The sequence below is a fragment of the Panthera tigris genome, chromosome D1, assembly GCF_018350195.1.
Source record: "Panthera tigris isolate Pti1 chromosome D1, P.tigris_Pti1_mat1.1, whole genome shotgun sequence".
In the NCBI taxonomy this organism is placed as follows: domain Eukaryota; kingdom Metazoa; phylum Chordata; class Mammalia; order Carnivora; family Felidae; genus Panthera; species Panthera tigris.
Genome location: NC_056669.1, coordinates 16,575,321 through 16,591,546, shown reverse-complemented (window position 1 = coordinate 16,591,546; position 16,226 = coordinate 16,575,321). Strand labels below are relative to the sequence as shown.

The 16,226-nt window shown below is 56.9% G+C and overlaps 1 protein-coding gene across 1 annotated transcript; it reads right to left on the bottom strand.

Moving 5' to 3' along the window:
• Positions 1 to 4,019: 4,019 nt before the first annotated feature.
• On the bottom strand, positions 4,020 to 15,937 carry ABCG4 (ATP binding cassette subfamily G member 4). The gene is made up of 15 exons (XM_042958613.1): positions 15,878 to 15,937; positions 15,011 to 15,260; positions 10,762 to 10,879; positions 10,510 to 10,642; positions 10,335 to 10,385; positions 9,987 to 10,132; positions 8,720 to 8,843; positions 8,477 to 8,591; positions 8,157 to 8,299; positions 6,800 to 6,898; positions 6,409 to 6,577; positions 6,203 to 6,303; positions 4,721 to 4,879; positions 4,435 to 4,553; positions 4,020 to 4,270 (listed from the first exon to the last, which is right to left on the bottom strand). The coding sequence occupies exons 2-15, from the start codon at positions 15,246 to 15,248 to the stop codon at positions 4,045 to 4,047; spliced, it is 1,941 nt and encodes a 646-aa protein (XP_042814547.1). The 5' UTR covers positions 15,249 to 15,260; positions 15,878 to 15,937; the 3' UTR covers positions 4,020 to 4,044.
• Between the last annotated feature and the right edge of the window lie 289 nt (positions 15,938 to 16,226).

Sequence of the window (16,226 nt, the reverse complement as noted above, 5' to 3'; positions counted from 1 at the left end):
GTTCTGAGCGACCGGAACAAGGCGCGCAGGGTCCAGACCATAGCAGCTCCCCTCCGGCTAGCCCAAATGATGGTCCATCGGAGGCAGACAGAAGCCTTTGGAAAGGCTGGGGGAGGAAGTTACTAACTGCCTCTGACAGAGAAGGTGACATTTGAATTGGATCTCGAGTAAGTCCAGGAAGGGAAGGGCAGGGCATTCCAGACAGCAGGGGAAATGGCACATTTTCATTTTAAGAGAAGCTCTGAAAGGGGAGAAGAATGGCGGGGGGGGGACAACGCTGTGAATGTGGTCTCGGGGGTGACATTTCAGACCTGGGGGACTCTTCCAGCTTCACTCCACTTACCTAGCCGTGCGAGGCAGAAGGGCCCCCGGCTGCAGTTACCGGACACGGCTCAGAGCAAACCATTCCCCTCCCCCACCCACACTGGGTATGACAGCCATGTCGGCTTTATTAATAACATATCATTTGACCGGCATCTCACGGACAGAAGTACCCTGAGTCACGCTGTGGGCATGTGCTCTGTCGTCCAACCTCAGGATGGGGCACCAGGTGCTGTAGACCCATAGCGTGGAGAACCGCCTTAATCATCTCTGCCCTCCAGCCCCTTGCACGGGCCCTGGCACAGAAGGTGGCTGCATTGAAGGAAATGACCTCCGAGTCCGGGGAGGCTGGCACTCAGGGGGAGCAGGCCCATTCCTAAGCATGCTTGGACGGGCAGAGGGCACACCCCTGCAGGTTGATGGGGCCGGTGGGAGAAATCGTACGTGGCTCACAGTGGCAAGAGGACAGGATCTGGAGAGCTTGCTCAAGTTGCTTCTCCAAGCCTTGGTTTTCTTCTCTGTGAAAGGAGGAAATGATAATACTCATCCCAGCAGCCTCATGGGGTTACTGTAAGAATCGAAAGAGCTTTCTTTGCAAAGACATGAGCCACTCTACAAAATGTTCTCTGGGCCTGAGTGGCCCTTGCTGGCTCTGGATGGCTGTTCGTCTCCTGTAGCTCCCAAGGGCTCTTACCAGTGTGTGAGTTTATAAATGTTTTACTCTTTTCGGAGTATTTACGTTTTGAAAGAGAAAGTAAAGGTGAAGAATCTTGAGAAAGACGGCTTAATGGTGGGATTTTGTGCCCTCTGATTTTAATAAGCCACCTGCAGGCATTACTCCAGGGAAAGGGCGGCACCCAGAACGGCCCCTAAAGCTAGCTAGGGTTCCAGAAGCTGGGACTCTGACCTCTTCCCACTTCCCACCACCACTCTGAACCCCTCACGATAACGTCCATCTCCAGGGGTGCCTGGGTAGCTCAGTCACTTAAGCGTCCGATCCTTGGTTTCCGGTCAGGCCATGATCTCACAGTTCATGGGTTCGAGCCCTGCATCGGGCTCTGTGCTGACAGCTCGGAGCCTGGAGCCTGCTTTGGAGTCTGCGTCTCCCTCTCTCTCTCCCCCTCCCCCACTAGTGCTCTGCCTCTCTCTCTCTCTCTCTCTCTCTCTCTCTCAAAAGTAAATAAACATTTAAAAAATTAAAAAAAAAAAAAAAGTCCATTTCCAGGCAGGCACCCAACCAGTAATAGACTAGACCCTCATCTGGCCCGGGACACTTAGCTCTGCATGTAGCACATGCGAGGTAGTCCTAGCAGCTGGCAGGGTCAATGTCAGTCCCTTCCTTCAGTCCCCAAGCTTCAGGATCAGGAAGGAAGAGGGTGAGACAATGTGCTGCTTCTTGGGTCACCTTGCCACCAACCTTCAAGGACTTCTGGGCAGTTGTCTACTGCAAACCTCAGACCACCAACCCACGTCCAGTCCTGATGGCTGATGGCTGGGCCCTGGTTAAGTGTGGCTCAGGGACGGGGCTGGGGGGTGGGGGGCAGGAGAGAAGAGAGGAAGAAAAAGAGAAAGCTGGGGTAAGTTCGGTGAGGTACCTGGTATTCTCATCCTAGCGCTTAGGCTCTGGGGTCAGGCTCTGGGGTCTTTCCTGCTTCTCACTGCCCTTTATGACCACTGACTAGATGCCCTCCCCCGCCCCGCCAGGCACAACCGGGGCTCAGTGACTTCTGAAGAGGAGGACATGTATCACTTGGCGAGAACACACCCATGCAACAGACACAAGGCACCCACACAGAGCATGCAGAGCCACCCTAATCATCATCATTGGCCAGTGTCAAGAATGAGGAGTCTGGAGGCAGAAGACCAGGTTCCCAGATCTGGCTTCGCCTCCATTAGCTAAGGGTCCCTGGGCAAGTTACTTAGCCCATGTCTCAGTTGTCTCATCTGCAAAATGGGTTATCATGAGGGACGATGCACAGTCGGCATTGGACTTTCTTGAGATAATGAACACCAAGCATTTGTAACATATAAAGCATAATACGGGTACTTTATATGCTACACGTTCGCTACCTTGACATGTACTAGCTTGGCTTACCACCCACTGCCACAAACTCCCTAAAGCGCGCAGACTCCTTTCAAGTGCTTCGAAGACCCCTCACAGCCCGTGGCCCTGGGCGCCACGCCCGTACACATTTCTGCACCGCATACTGTATAAATATAGGTTTTATTAATAATGGGTGAAACCCCACAAATACGACTGGCATCTCTGGGTGATGGCGGGAATCCGTGGCAGGACAAGAGAAGGAAGAGTGGTATGTGTACAGAAATCCGGGGGGGCGGGAAAGAGCCCTGGGGGAAGGGGAAATCAGAAGTGGCATGAGCCTGGACCTCCCACAACAGCCAGACATGTTCTGTGTCTGCCGCTCTGGGGCCCAGGGGCCGCGTTGGCTGATGGGAAGGGTGTGGAGAGACCCAGACGGGAGTTTGAATGAGCAGCAAGCGGCTGGGGAAGGGGCGAGAGAGTGAGAATACCAGCCTGACGCACAAGAGAGGGGGCATGGGGTGGCAGGCGGCCAAGGCCAACTGATGCCCGTCTTGTGCTTGTGTTGGCTCCTGAACCCCAGGGAGATAGTGCCTTGTGCCGCCCCTGACTTGGAGGGGAAGGAAGACCCGGGGGTAGACACCTGCAGATCCTGGAGACACCCCGGGCAGCACCAGCCTCATCCTTAAAGGCCAAGCGGCATGCCCAGGAGGAGGCCGGCACTGCCCTTCCCGCAGCTCCCACCGCCACCACTGCCACCATCGCTCCTCGGGGCCACGGCGGACGGCGAGCGCGTGTAGGTCTGAGATTGCCTGTTCGCATGTATGTGCCCGTTAACTCTGGAGAGGGTAGGGAGTTTTGCAGGACCGGGCAGGAGAAGCAAGAAAGGAAGCTTGGTCTTCTCCTACTCATGCCCCAGAATAAAGTGCATTCTCCAGTTCCAGTGGCAGGTGAGAGAGAAACACAAACATTATTGCAGAGGTGCCACCAGACCCTACCCCCACCAAAGGGGACGGGGAAGGGTGAACGGGGCGTCCCGTGGCCCCAGGCCTCTCCAATCCCCAGGATTGGGAGGGGCGACCCAGACAGAAAACCCAGCTTCTGTCCCAGCAGATTGTCCAAGGCGGCCAGGTCTGGGGGTGGGGAGAAGGTGAGGAGGAGGAACAGACTTCCAGAGCCTTCCCTGCTCCGTTCCAGTGTCCAAATGGGACTTCCAGGGGGCCCCACCAGGGCCCAGCCCTGGAACCTGAACCTCAGAACAGTCCAGTTTACAAACACTTGTGTGGCGGGGACCCCCAGAGGAGGCCACTTTGGTCAGTTGTGAGTGGGGGCCTGGAGACCCTGGGGCTCCCAGGCAGACAACAGAGGAGGGTGCCGAGGGCGGGAAGGAGGGCGGCAGCCTCCTAGTGGTCTTTGCATGCAGATGTTGGAGGGACTAGGGAGGAAGCTACGAACGGCATCAACTGGGGAAGACTCCTGGGCATGGCGGGGAGGGCTGGAGCCCCGGTTGCCACGGCCACGGCCGGGAGCGCAGTCCAGCAGCCAGCCTGTGGAGCAGCCGAGAGAGGGGAGGATGGCTGCACCAGCAACCAGTGCCAAAGTCTACGAGGTTAAAACAGTCCCAGAGGGCTGGGGCTGGGGGCTTCCGCTGCGGGGGCTGGGGCGCAGGCCAGGGCCAGGCTCTATCTCTCGGACTTGACCCGGTAACGGAGCACAAGGTACGCCAGCAGCCGCAAGGCCAGGAAGAAGATGCCCAAGACCAGGAAGTCCATGTAGAGCTTGGCGTCCTCCACATCCAACGCTCGAAGGATACTCTGTGGATTCTGGAAAGGGCAGTGCTCCTCCAGGCAGGTCAGATCTTCTCGATCCATGCCATAGATGGTCAGAATCACACCCTCAAAGCCATACCTAGGCACGTGGGGACATCAGAGCAGGATACAGGGCATAGGTCACTGTTCCCTGGGCAAACCGCCAGGGCCCAGTTGCAACTCTCTCAGCCCTGGGGCCTGGGCTCCTGCCGGAGGGTGGGGGTGGGGGGAGCAGGGGCAGATGGTGAGGGAAGGGTCACTGACCTGACATAGGAGAGGTAGGAGCTCCATTGCAGGTAAGTGGGGATGGTCTTGAAGCTGACAAAGAAACCGGAGAACAAGAGGACAGGGATGGCGGTAACTGGGCCCACAAAGGTGGCCACCTGGAGGGGAGGGAAGGGGACCGGGCCATCACAGGAGTGACCAGGATAGACTCAGGACTGAGGTGGCCCCGGGGTTTCCCACAGATCCATTCCCATGCCAGCCCCTGTTTCCTCCCACCAGATCCTGTCCACCGCCCCTCAAGATCCCCAAGTGCCGGGCCTCCCACCTGTAGGGAATTGGAGGCGGCTCCAATCAGCAGCCCCAAAGACTGGGCCACCAAGGCGGTGGCAGTGGCCAGGGCTGAGAAGAGCAGGAAGCGACTGGTTTCAGCCGGCTGGCCTGTCATCCAGTACATAATGCTGCAATATACCACCGGGCACACCACCTGGGGAGGGGACACAGGCCTGGGCAGTGGACCGCGAGCCAGGGGCACGGTAGAAGCCTAGGACAGCCCTTCCTCCAGCGTCCGTGCTTAGTCCTGTCCCCGCGCTCTGTCTGCTGTTCCCCCCCCCCCCCAGGCTGACCCATGACCGCTTCCTTCCTGGCTATATGAACCTATTCTCTTCCTCCGGTGTCACCGCTTCCATTGGACCCACTCTGACCAGTTCAGGCATGGCGACTTCTCCATATCTGAGCTCCGAAACCTGGACCAGCTTATTCTTTGTATTGTTGATTAATTAACTCTACATGGAAAGCACACTTTGTCCCCCTCTGAGCTATCAGCTCCTGGAGGCGGAGTCCAAACCCACGAGTACGGTACGGCAGGCTGCCCCCTGCACAGGGGCGCCCAATCAAGAGGCCACCAGAGGCCGAGATCCAGCTGTGCTCTCCCCACAAAGCCATGCACCCTGGCGCGGGGCAGCAGCCACCCTGAGGAAGGGGCATCTTCGTCCAATCTGCACAAAGGTGCCCTCGGGATTATTGGTGGCCCTGGAGCTTGGAAAAGAGTGGCAGTGGCCAAAAAAAACCCAAAAATACAACCCGAACTGGCTAACATTTAGTGGGCACTTTAGTGCATGCCAAGCACTGTTCTTTTTTTGTTTGTTTTTTTAAAATTTATTTTAATGTTTACTTTTGAGAGACAGAGTGTGAGCAGGGGAGGGGCAGAGAGAGAGGGAGTCACAGAATGCGAAGCAGGCTCCAGGCTCTGAGCCGTCCGCACGGAGCCTGACGTGGGGCTCGAGCCCGTGAACCGTGAGACCACGACCTGAGCCGAAGTCGGACGTTTAACTGACGGAGCCACCCAGGCACCCCTGCCAAGCACTATTCCAAGGACTTTACACGTATTAACTCATTTAATCCTCAAAAACGACCCTGAGGTAGATACTCTCGTCACCCACTTTATAGATGGGGACGTGGAAGCAGAGAGAGACAGGGGCTCAACGTCTCCTGGCTACCAAGTAGCACTAAGGCTCCAGGGACTCCACCAGCCCCCACTGCCGTGGATAAGATTTACAGAGTCATTCACGGGGTTATTATTCTTATCACTGTCTGTCTGTCATCGGTCGTTCCCACTAGAACGTAAGTTCCACGAGGTCAGGATTACATCTGTCTTATTCATTGCCGGATCCCAGCGCCTGGTGCACGGTAGGGACTCCCTGCCTGCTTGCTAAGTGAAAGGGAAGAGAAAGGATGGCAGGGGACAGGGTTGAGGGAGACAAGCAAGCAAGTGAGGAAAGAACCAGATAGGAGGGAGGAAGAGGCTTACCTGAAAGGGCACGTCGGCCATGGTCTTGGCCAGATAATATGCTTTGAGGCTGTACCAGTAGTTGAGATGCTCCCTCATGAAGACTGCCATCTCTAAGGGGACTGAGGACACAGGCAGATTAGGCACAGCTGTCTGATACCCTGACCCCCTGTGCCCCCAGCCTCCCCCCCGCCGCCACCACCACCGCCCAGGGCAGCTCAGCTCACAGGTGAGCACAGTTGGCATAAGGGCAGCAAACATGAGGAACAGCATGGAGAAGAAGAGGCAGCCGGTGTTGTTGAAGACCTTGCTGGCATCGTTACCGATGTGCAGGTAAAGGAGACCAATGAGCACGCCGATTACCACGTGGGACACAAACCGCAGGTGGGTCAGGACCTGGGTGAGGAGAGGGGATGGGCCGCAGGCCAGGGATGAGCAGCCACACTGGGGTAGGAACTCAGAGCTGCCCTCGCGGACACACAGACACACAGGGGTACCGGGAGACTGCCGGCGGTGGGGGCTGGGGGGAGGGGGGACATTCCCCTCCCAGCTGCTGAGATCCTATGCCCCCCAAAGCCAGGCCTCTACCAGCCTCTTCTCCCCAACTTGATGCCTCACCGTGTCCCTGAGGATGGACAAGAAGGTCCTCTTGAAAAGGATGCAGAACTGTGTAAGGGTGCTGGTGGCAAAGGTGTGGCTTTCGATGGGATCCACTTCCTGGGGAGAGGACATTGGCTTAGGTGAGCCTGTCCCACCCACTCACTGCACATCCAGCTCAGTGATGGGAAAACCCCTGAGCCCTTCCTCAGGGCAGGGGTCCTCCAGGTGTACTGATGGAAAATTCCCCACCATTGAGGTGCGTGCCTGGAAGCTGGCCTCAGAGTCATGAACTGGAGCGAGATTCCGAGAGAGAGAGAGAGAGAGAGAGAGAGAGAGAGAGAGAGAGAGAGAGAGAGACAAGGAACAAGTAAAAACGTGGGAGGCAGGAGAGAGCAAGGAGGTCAAGGACACCTGTGGGGGCTAATAGGAGACCAGTCACTCCTCTTCTTTACTCCATCAAGAAACCTTTACCCCAAGGGCATAATGACAATCATATCTAGCAATGATAATAATGACCGCAGCAACAGTAAGGAACCCTTCTGGCTTTTGAAGCCAGCATCCATCTTATCAGTTCAGAAGAAAGAATTAACCAGAGGTCATATGGCCTCCAGGCACAGCTGGACCAACCAAGGGATTGGAGGAGTGCAACGCCACCAGCTCACAAGTGGTTAATTATCACTACCTTAAAGATATAAGCACCAGATGGACCGAATGAAATCTCTAACATAGAGAACAAAGATTTTTCAGATTCCAACTCTCCTGAGGTGGGAAAGATCCCCATCTGCTCCGGACGAAACAGCACCACAGCACCTGCTGGCATGACCTTATGGGTCTCCAGTCAACGCCATCCACCTTCTCAAGAGACCCTTGCCCCAAATTTTGGCCTTAAAAACCCTCACTTGCAAGCCCCTGGGGAGTTTGGGACTTTTGAGCACTAGCTCCCCATTCTCCTGGGTGGACCTACAGTGCAAAGACATTTACGTGATGATCTAGTTAGTCCTGCCAATAACCCTGGAGGTAAGTGTCATCACCCCCAGGCTGCAGATGACAGTAGGACACGTTTTGGCCATGAGGCAAGAGACAGCATCGGTTTTGCTTACCAGGTGGCACCGTGCCGGCACCGAGGACAACACACAGATGCTCAGTAAGAACTTGCTGAACAAATAAATGAACGAGAACGCCAAAGCTCAGAGGTCGAGCAACGTGCCCAAGGTCACACAGCTGTTAATGGTAGGTCTCCTCCAAGTTCTGGGTTCTTCCTAGAACCCAGTGGTTGTGATGCCTCTGGGGGACAGCCTCTTTGGCAGGGCCGTTGTCCATCGTCCCATCCCCCCTCCCCCACTTTTCCTTCTCTGCCGTCCCCACCCCTACTCACCTGAGGGCAAGGGGGGCAAGGGGTGGGGACCTCATTCTTCTCTGGGATGCTCTTCTTCTCAGCCATGGTACAGAGCCCATTCTGCACAGCCCTGAACAGCATGGGGTTGAGGTCTCCGTACTCTCCAGAGGCCACTTCGATGACTAGGAGGCACAGAGGGGAGCGCTTAGCTAAGATGTATCCTTGGTTCCCAAGGGCAAGCCAGCCCCTCCATGCGTGTGTGGGGAAGGCCAGTGACAGTGAGGCCTCTGCCCCCAAGGAGGCCCCGGGCGCGTGACCCGATCCCCCAGGTTTGGCCCAGCGGCCAAACTTTGACTCACTGAAATCAGCCGGGTTGTGGTAAGTGGGGCAGTGCAAGCCGAGCCCCTTCAGGTAGGGGATCAGGTTGGTGACCACGCCCTTGAAGATGCACTGACCCTGGCTCAGGATGTAGAGCTGAGGCAGAAAGAGAAGGGTGAGGAAAACACAGCCAGTGGACCCGGCAGGCCCCACCAGCACCTCTACTGATGCCCTGCTCTCTCCCCATTGCAGGCCAGGCACGTGTGAGGCCCAGAGACACTCACCTTGTCAAACATCTCAAAGAGCTTGGCACTGGGCTGGTGGATGGTGCAGATGATGGTACGGCCCCCCTGGGCCAGGGACTTCATGAGGGACACCACTTGGAAACAGGAGGCGCTGTCCAGACCACTGTCCAGAGAAAGGGGGTGGGGTGGGGTGAGGTGGGCAGAGCCCAAGAAGGGAGAGTTTGGGGTGGGGCAGCTGCTATGAAGGGGATGGAGCTGGCAAGGAAGGGAGTCACTCTGGCCATCCCCGTAGCCTGTACATACTGGACGATTCAGGCGTTTGGAGTTACCAAGAGGCCCAGAGCACCACTCAGTTCAACAAGCAAATAACCAGCGAGCACCTGTTGAAGGCCAGGCCCTGGGATTCCGGTGATGGATCACTAAGACAGACTCTGGTCCAGAGGGAGGGAGAGATAAGCGCACAGATCACTTGAGATAATGTGGAACGTGGCGTGACAAAGAGGGGAGGGTTCAGGTCTGCCGTACAGGGGTTGGGGGGTAGTCAGAGGAGTTTGCCGGGTGCATGTGGACGAAGAAGGAGCTACGCCAGCTCTGGTGGAAGGGCAGGCATGGAGGCGAAGGGCATTCCAGGCACAAGACACAGCATGTGCGAAGCTTAGAGGCAGGAAACACATGTCTGGCCCAGGGAATTATAAGCAATTCAGTGTTATTAGAGCATAAAATAGAAGACGGCATGAAGCAAGATGTGAGGCTTGGAGAAGTAGGTTCAGACCAGGACCTTGTAAGTCCTCTGATTTTATTAGGAGGGCAAACGGGAACCGTTGGGTGTGTTTTCAAGCAAGGGAGTGAGAATTGCCAGACTTGTCTTTTAGAAAGCTCTCTCTGGCTGCACTTTGGAGGAAGGATTGGCTGCGAAGAGACTGAAGGCAAAGAGATAGGAGTCGGCTGCAGAAATGCGGGCAAGAGCTGCTGATGTCCTGAACTCAAGCAGGAGCCCTAGGGATGGGGGTGGGGCAAATCTGAGAGACGGAGAAAGGAGGTAGAATCAGCAGGATTTGGTGACTGCTTGGCTGTGGGGAAGAGAAGGAGAGGGAGGCATCAGTCAAGGAGGACGTGGGATTTCTGCCTGCATGAAGGATGGGGCTGCTACGGCAATAGGACTGGCAGGGACGGACGAGGAGTAAGCCCTTATCTTGGCCCCAGGAGGCTGCGAAGGCCAGACTCTGGTCTCCAGCAGTGGAGCAGATTCCCCGGCTCAGGGCTGAGAGGAGGGGGCATCCTGCTGGGGGAGGAGGGGGAGAACTACCTGGTGGGTTCGTCAAAGAACATGACCGGCGGGTTGTTGACCAGCTCCAGGGCGATGGCCAGGCGCTTCCTCTGCCCACCGGAGAGCAGGGCCGTCCTCGTGTGGGAGCAGGACATCAGGCCCAGGGCTGTCAGGATCTCCGTCACCTGGCCCAGGCCCCACCCCCATCCCAGGTCAGCTTCAGAGTCTCCGCTCCTCCCCACCCCCACACCACCCCAACTTAAAGAAGTCTTCCCTTAAGTCCTCTGGCCCCCCCCCGGGCCCCCCCCCCCCAACCCGGGGCTCTAAGACTCAGAAACACACACAGGGCAGCCGTCCTCTTCTCACCCCTGTCTCTTCCCCACTCACCAGTTCCTTCTTCACCTCTTGCTTCTCACTCAGCTTCAGGTTAGCAGAGACCTGAGGCCCAGAGAGTAGGCGGGTCAGATGTGTGTGGGAGGGGGGCCCTGCCTCGACCCCTTGAGGATGGGGGCGGGGGACAGAAGCGGGGGCTGGGAGGAGGAGGCGGCCATCCAGCCCTCACCATCATGGCTTCCAACACCGTCAGGTGTGGGAGCAGCATGTCTTCCTGCATGATGTAACAGGACATCTTGCGGAAGGTCCTCAGTTCCCGCGGCCTCCCGTTGACCAGGATCTGCCCCTTCATGCCAGACTCCCTGGAGGAACATTGGTCGCGGGTGGGGGGGTCAAGGCCACTTCAGATCCCCTTCTGGGCTCTCCCGGGGATCCGTCCTCCCGGCCCCTTTCCCCGCTTCCGCCCCAGCCGCGTCCTCACCTGTACCCTGCCAGGATGTTCATGAATGTGGACTTGCCAGCCCCCGAGGGGCCCATGATGCCGATCAGCTCCCGGCGGCAGAATTTACCCGACAGGCACTTGAGGAGGGTCTTATAACCTGCAGTGAGGGAGGGAGGCACGTCTGATCAGGGTTGCAGTGAACAGAGCAGCCCCAAACTCTCAGCAGCGGCCATGGCTCTTATTGAAATAGGCAGTCCCTACTCAGGGTAAACTGATTCGGAGGGAGGAATGACCTTCAGAGCAGCAACAGTATTCACACCCTCTCATCCTGGTCCCCTAGAAATGGCCACTCCTAATGTCGAAGCATCAGGGGTGACCATACTCTTCGGTAGGCTACGAAAAACCTCCACAGCTCATGGATGGTCGCGGAGAGCGGGGTCAAGCTTATAGACGACCCTGCTCCCCTTCTATACACACAGCAGTGACCCTCACTGCCTCCAGGAAGATTTTCCCAACGATCAGCCCGAGTGAGCTGGTCGAATGGCCTCGGTGTTCCCATAGCGCTTTGCATATGCCAGCACGGTGGCTATTTGACGTGCCTGTCTCCCACCCCTTCCCCACCCAGCCTCTTAGTCTGTGAGCTGCTTGGGGGCAGAGTCTGTGGCTCGCTCATCTTTGTAACCTCAGGAGACTGTCTGGCAGGTACTAGGTGCTCAGTAAGTGTTCCCGGAGTGAGTGTTCTCAGAGCTTTTGCTTCATTCTGGAAAAGCCTTCTTTGTGCTCCCTTGGCCCCCTAGGCTTGTCTCTGCAGCCCCTAACGTGGCCCAGTAACACATCATCATTCATTCACTCGTTGGGAGGCAGCATATGCATTAAGAGCACCGATTTGGAGTCAGGTGGATCTAGGTTCAAATTCTGGCTCCACACTTACCAGCTGTGTGACCTCAGGCAAGTTGCTTAACCTCTCTGAGCTCCAGGTCCCTCATCTGTAAAATGAGGATGATAGTACCTATCTCATAGGGTTGTTGTAAAGAGTCAATGAGATAATATATGTAAAGGCATATGACACAGTGCTTGGCACATAGAGTATATTTAAAAAATGACATTTTATCATTAATTCCATTTGACAAATGTTTATTGATATCCACTACATTCCAAGCTCTGTACCAGACACTGGACAAATAAAAAAAAAATGAAGAAGACACATTTCCTGCTTTCAAGAAAGTCATAGTCTGGGGCGCCTGGGTGGCTCAGTTGGTTGAGCGTCCGACTTCAGCTCAGGTCATGATCTCACAGTCTGTGAGTTCGAGCCCCGCGTCAGGCTCTGTGCTGACAGCTCAGAGCCTGGAGCCTGGAGCCTGCTTCAGATTCTGTGTCTCCCTCTCTCTCTGCCCCTTCCCCGCTCATGCTCTGTCTCTCTCTGTCTCAAAAATAAATAAAAACATTGAAAAAAAAAAAGAAAGAAAGAAAGTCATAGTCTAGGTAAAAATGGCGGGAACGTCTGTGGATCTAAGGAAAGATCAAATAAGGGTCATAATAGAAGCACAAATAATGCGCAATGAGAATGCAGAAAATGGAACTGAGGAGGGTGGAGGGGCAAGGGAAATATCAAGAATGGCTTCCCGGAAGAAGTGGCAATTGAGCGAAGTCTTGAAGGATGCTCAGCACTCAAAAATGGAGAGGAAAGTCAGAGGCTCGCCAATCCTTGGAAGGAGGAGCTCTGCCACGTGAGAGAATATACAGAACACAATCCAGGAAGCAGAGGTCAGAGACTACAGGGAGTCACCCGGGAAAACAAGGTAGAGAGGAAGGAGGAAGCCCATGAGACCAGCCTCGCCTCGTATGCTTGCAGACCTGCCTCAGTGAGGCAGAAACACCAATCTCCCACTGGAGATTTTGTTCATTACCACCCTCCTCCGACCCCCACTGAGCCCCACTCCCTCTCCACAATACCTCCTTAGCAGAGACAGCGAAGGGATGTGATCTTTCACTCTCCCTCCACAGCAGCCAGCTCTCCCTCTGGACGCATCCATTCAGAAGGAGGCTCAGCTGCTGTCCACTCTGGGGTCCTGATCGCACCGACGGCCTGGATAGTGCTTTCCCGTTTATAAACTCATTACCCGGGTTGCTGCTACAGCAACATGGACGAGCCAACTGGGGCCCAGGGACGTCCAGTGACTCACCCAAGGTCACACAGCAACTTCTGCACTGGGAGAGGGCAAGTCACAGGTTCTATCCCTCTGCCTCAGTCATTATGACCATCAACCCGAAAGACGCGTGGTTGTATACTCCAGCAAACGCCTTTCAGAACCACTCACGGGAAATGATTTCTTTTGCAGGGGAGGAAACTGGCAATGATGAACCTTCCTCTCATTTAATCACAGCCAAGCACTAGATTGGACACTGATGCCTAATACAAATATCATCTTACACTTGCCTTTCACAAAGCATTTCCACAGATAATGTCTCAGCTAAGCCTGTGCAATGACAGTTCTTATCACCCCTATTCACAGATGAGGAAAAGTGAGGCCGAGAGAGGGTAAGCAGATGGCCCAAGGTCGTCTTCCAGTGGACAGGTGGCTAGGAACCCAGTCTTTGAACCCCTGCTGTCCCATAGCTGCTCTTCATGGGAAGGGCCTGCCAGGCCTTGACATAAAGACACATCAGAGTTCTAGTCCCGCCTCAGTCAGTAACTCTCTTGCAATTCTGTCAAGTCCTGTCAAAATCAGGACAGTAACGTCTCCTCCCAAGGCATAACAGGGTTATTGTGAATGTTAAGTGAGGTATTTAATAATAACTAATAGGAAAGTGTTTTGAAAACAAGAAACACCGTAATAATTAGGGGAAATGGGCGGCAAATCCTTACCTGGGAAAGGCAGAAACTACCCTCTCTCCACATCCCTCTCTCTTTCTCCTCTCTGCCCACCTCTAATTTCTCGAATTGCTTTCTGTCCTCCAGACAAGGGGAGAGGGACTCCAGTGAAAAGGCAAGTCAAAGAGAGGAGGACAGAAGACAAAGAAAAGGGCAAGGGACAGAAGAGAGAGCAAAGTGGACAGTGGAGAGTATGGGGCTGGCAAGGTCAAAGGAGAAAGGACCCGGTCACAGGTGCCACTTTGTGACGGGTGGGTGGGTTGAAGCAACCGGTCCATCTAACTACATTTCTTTCTTATCTACACATCTCCTCGAAACTGAGGAAACGAGAGGGCTAAGGACATAATGGCTACCTCTTCATTTTGCCCAGAGCTGGTCTCGGGGCGGAGAGGCTGCTCAGGGACGGGCACCGGGCAGGGGGCCCAGAGGCCTCCGTTGCCATTGGCTCAGGCCCTGTGACCTTTTGGTCACTCATGGGAGTGAGGGTGGGGAGGACAGAGACAGCTCATGCTTGGTCCTGCTCGGAAGCACCCCAAACTTATTCTTAAGTCTCAGAGAACAATGTCCCAGCTCCACCCCTCATCCACACCCAGCTCTGGGGGAAAACAGAAACAACAACAACAAAAAACCCTCAGCTTCTCTATTCCCAGCTCAAGCTGCCGGTGGCCGGCCAGGGGCAAGGGATCCAGGCGATGGCGAGGGTTCCGAGGAACTCAGAGCCCCAGCCCTTCCCCACCTGTGCTGATGAGAGAAAAGAGGAGGAGATGGGAATTGGTGTACCAGGGAAGTTAAGAGACGGGGAAAAACAATACGCAGGGAGCTGGAAAACCTGGCTTCTGGTCCTGGCTCTGCCACGTATGAGCTGTGTGGCACTGGACAAGTTACTCAACTTCCCTGGACCTCAGTTTCCTTATTAGTGACGTGAGGATGTCATCTCTCTTGCTAAACCCTCACCCTCCCTGCCTTGGAGGACTTCAGCAAGAATGGAGTAAGGCGACAGGAATGAGAACATCTTTTAGGATTAGCAGTGTTCTGTGGGTACAAGGATATTGCTAACCGCTGGGGAGAACCTGTGCAACACAGCCCCCCGCTTCCTCGTACCAGCCCTCAAAGGCAGGAATTCTACCTAAAAATAAAGAAGGAAAACTCCGCAAGAGTCACTGAACCCCCGGAGGTCATCATGTCAACCTAGAGGGAGAAAGCTCCAGGAGCCAGTTGAACCTAGAGTCCCACACAGTGCTCGCGGGTGTGGGGGGAGCACAGACCCGCCGCCTCAACTGTGTGCATAGTCAGCGGGTTGAGATTTCAGCGCTCCCACAGGGCCCATTGGTGCGGAACAGGGGACTCCCAGACCTCCTGCTCTCCACGAGGCCACTCCTGGGGGCTCCGCAGCTCCCCACCAGACTGCTCCCTTACCCCGTTTGCGCCAGCAGGGCCCCTCCCGCACGGAATAGGACAGCTCCACGAACTCGATGTCCACTGCTGAGCGCTTGGGTAGGTGGGAGAAGCGCTGGGCTTCGGTGATGTGGTTCTCCACCTTCTTCAGGTGCGTGGTCAGCATCGGGGGCTCCGCCCCGTCCTCCAGCGCCACGGCCATGGCCACGGCCCCGGGTCCTAGTCCACAGCCCACGGCCTCCAGCGCCTTCTCCGCCATCACGCCGCCGGCCTGCAGGGAGAGGGCCTGCTCGGTTCGGCGGAGACCCCCAAGCCTTGGCTCAAACCTCCCTCGCCTTCTAAGGCTCCCCCGCCCCCACCCCCCGCCTCTTTCTCAGGGCAGATCTGCTACGGAGAGCACCCCACTCCCCACCGCCAGAGCGTCTGCCCCCTCCTGCCCCCCACTCCCGGCGCAGCAACGCTCGGGTCCGACCTCTCCTCGGTCCGGCCAGCCCCAGCCCCGGCTCCAGCCTGGCCGCAGCCCGACCCCTACAAGCCCTCACCCGCTCCCCCCTCCCCGCGGTGGCTCTAATCTCCTTACCCCGCAGGCCAGCAGCCCCTGGGGGCTGGAGGGTTGGGGAGCGGGGAGGAGGGAAGGGGCGGCCCGCGGAGGCTGCCCGCTAGCTGGTCTGGGTAGCCGGGTGCGCGCAGGGCGGACCGGGGGGAAGGCGGAGGAAGAGGAGGCTCTGGGCCTCCCGCAGCATCCCCCTCCCCATCCCCGGGCGCGACGCCCGGCCCGCCCCTCCCGCCGGCGCCCCGGGGCCCCGGCGGCCGCACCACCCGCACCCAAGACCTCCCCCCTCCACCGCGGTGGGCTCCCCCCTCCCCATCTCCCGCGTGCCTAGTCACCTTGATGCGCCCCCGGGCCGGTGCGGACCGAGAAGCTTGGCGCTGCCGCGGGCCGGGGACGGAGACTCCGGGCCCTTCTCACCTGCCTCCGGCTGCGGCACCGCGGCCCGGCTCCCGGTCCCGGCGGCGCGGGCCGGGGCGGGGCCGGGGCGGGGCGGGCGACTGGGGAGGGCCCGGGCCCCAGTCCGCCGAGAGACGACAAGGATGGGGAGGGGCGAGGGGGGCGCGCCCCGACTCGGCTGGGCTGCGCACACCCGGTTCCCGGAGCCCGGTCCCGGGCGCTGCGTCCTCCCGAGCCCGCCGGGCGACTGCGCTCCGCTCCCAGCTACTGCTCGCCGGTCCCGCTGTT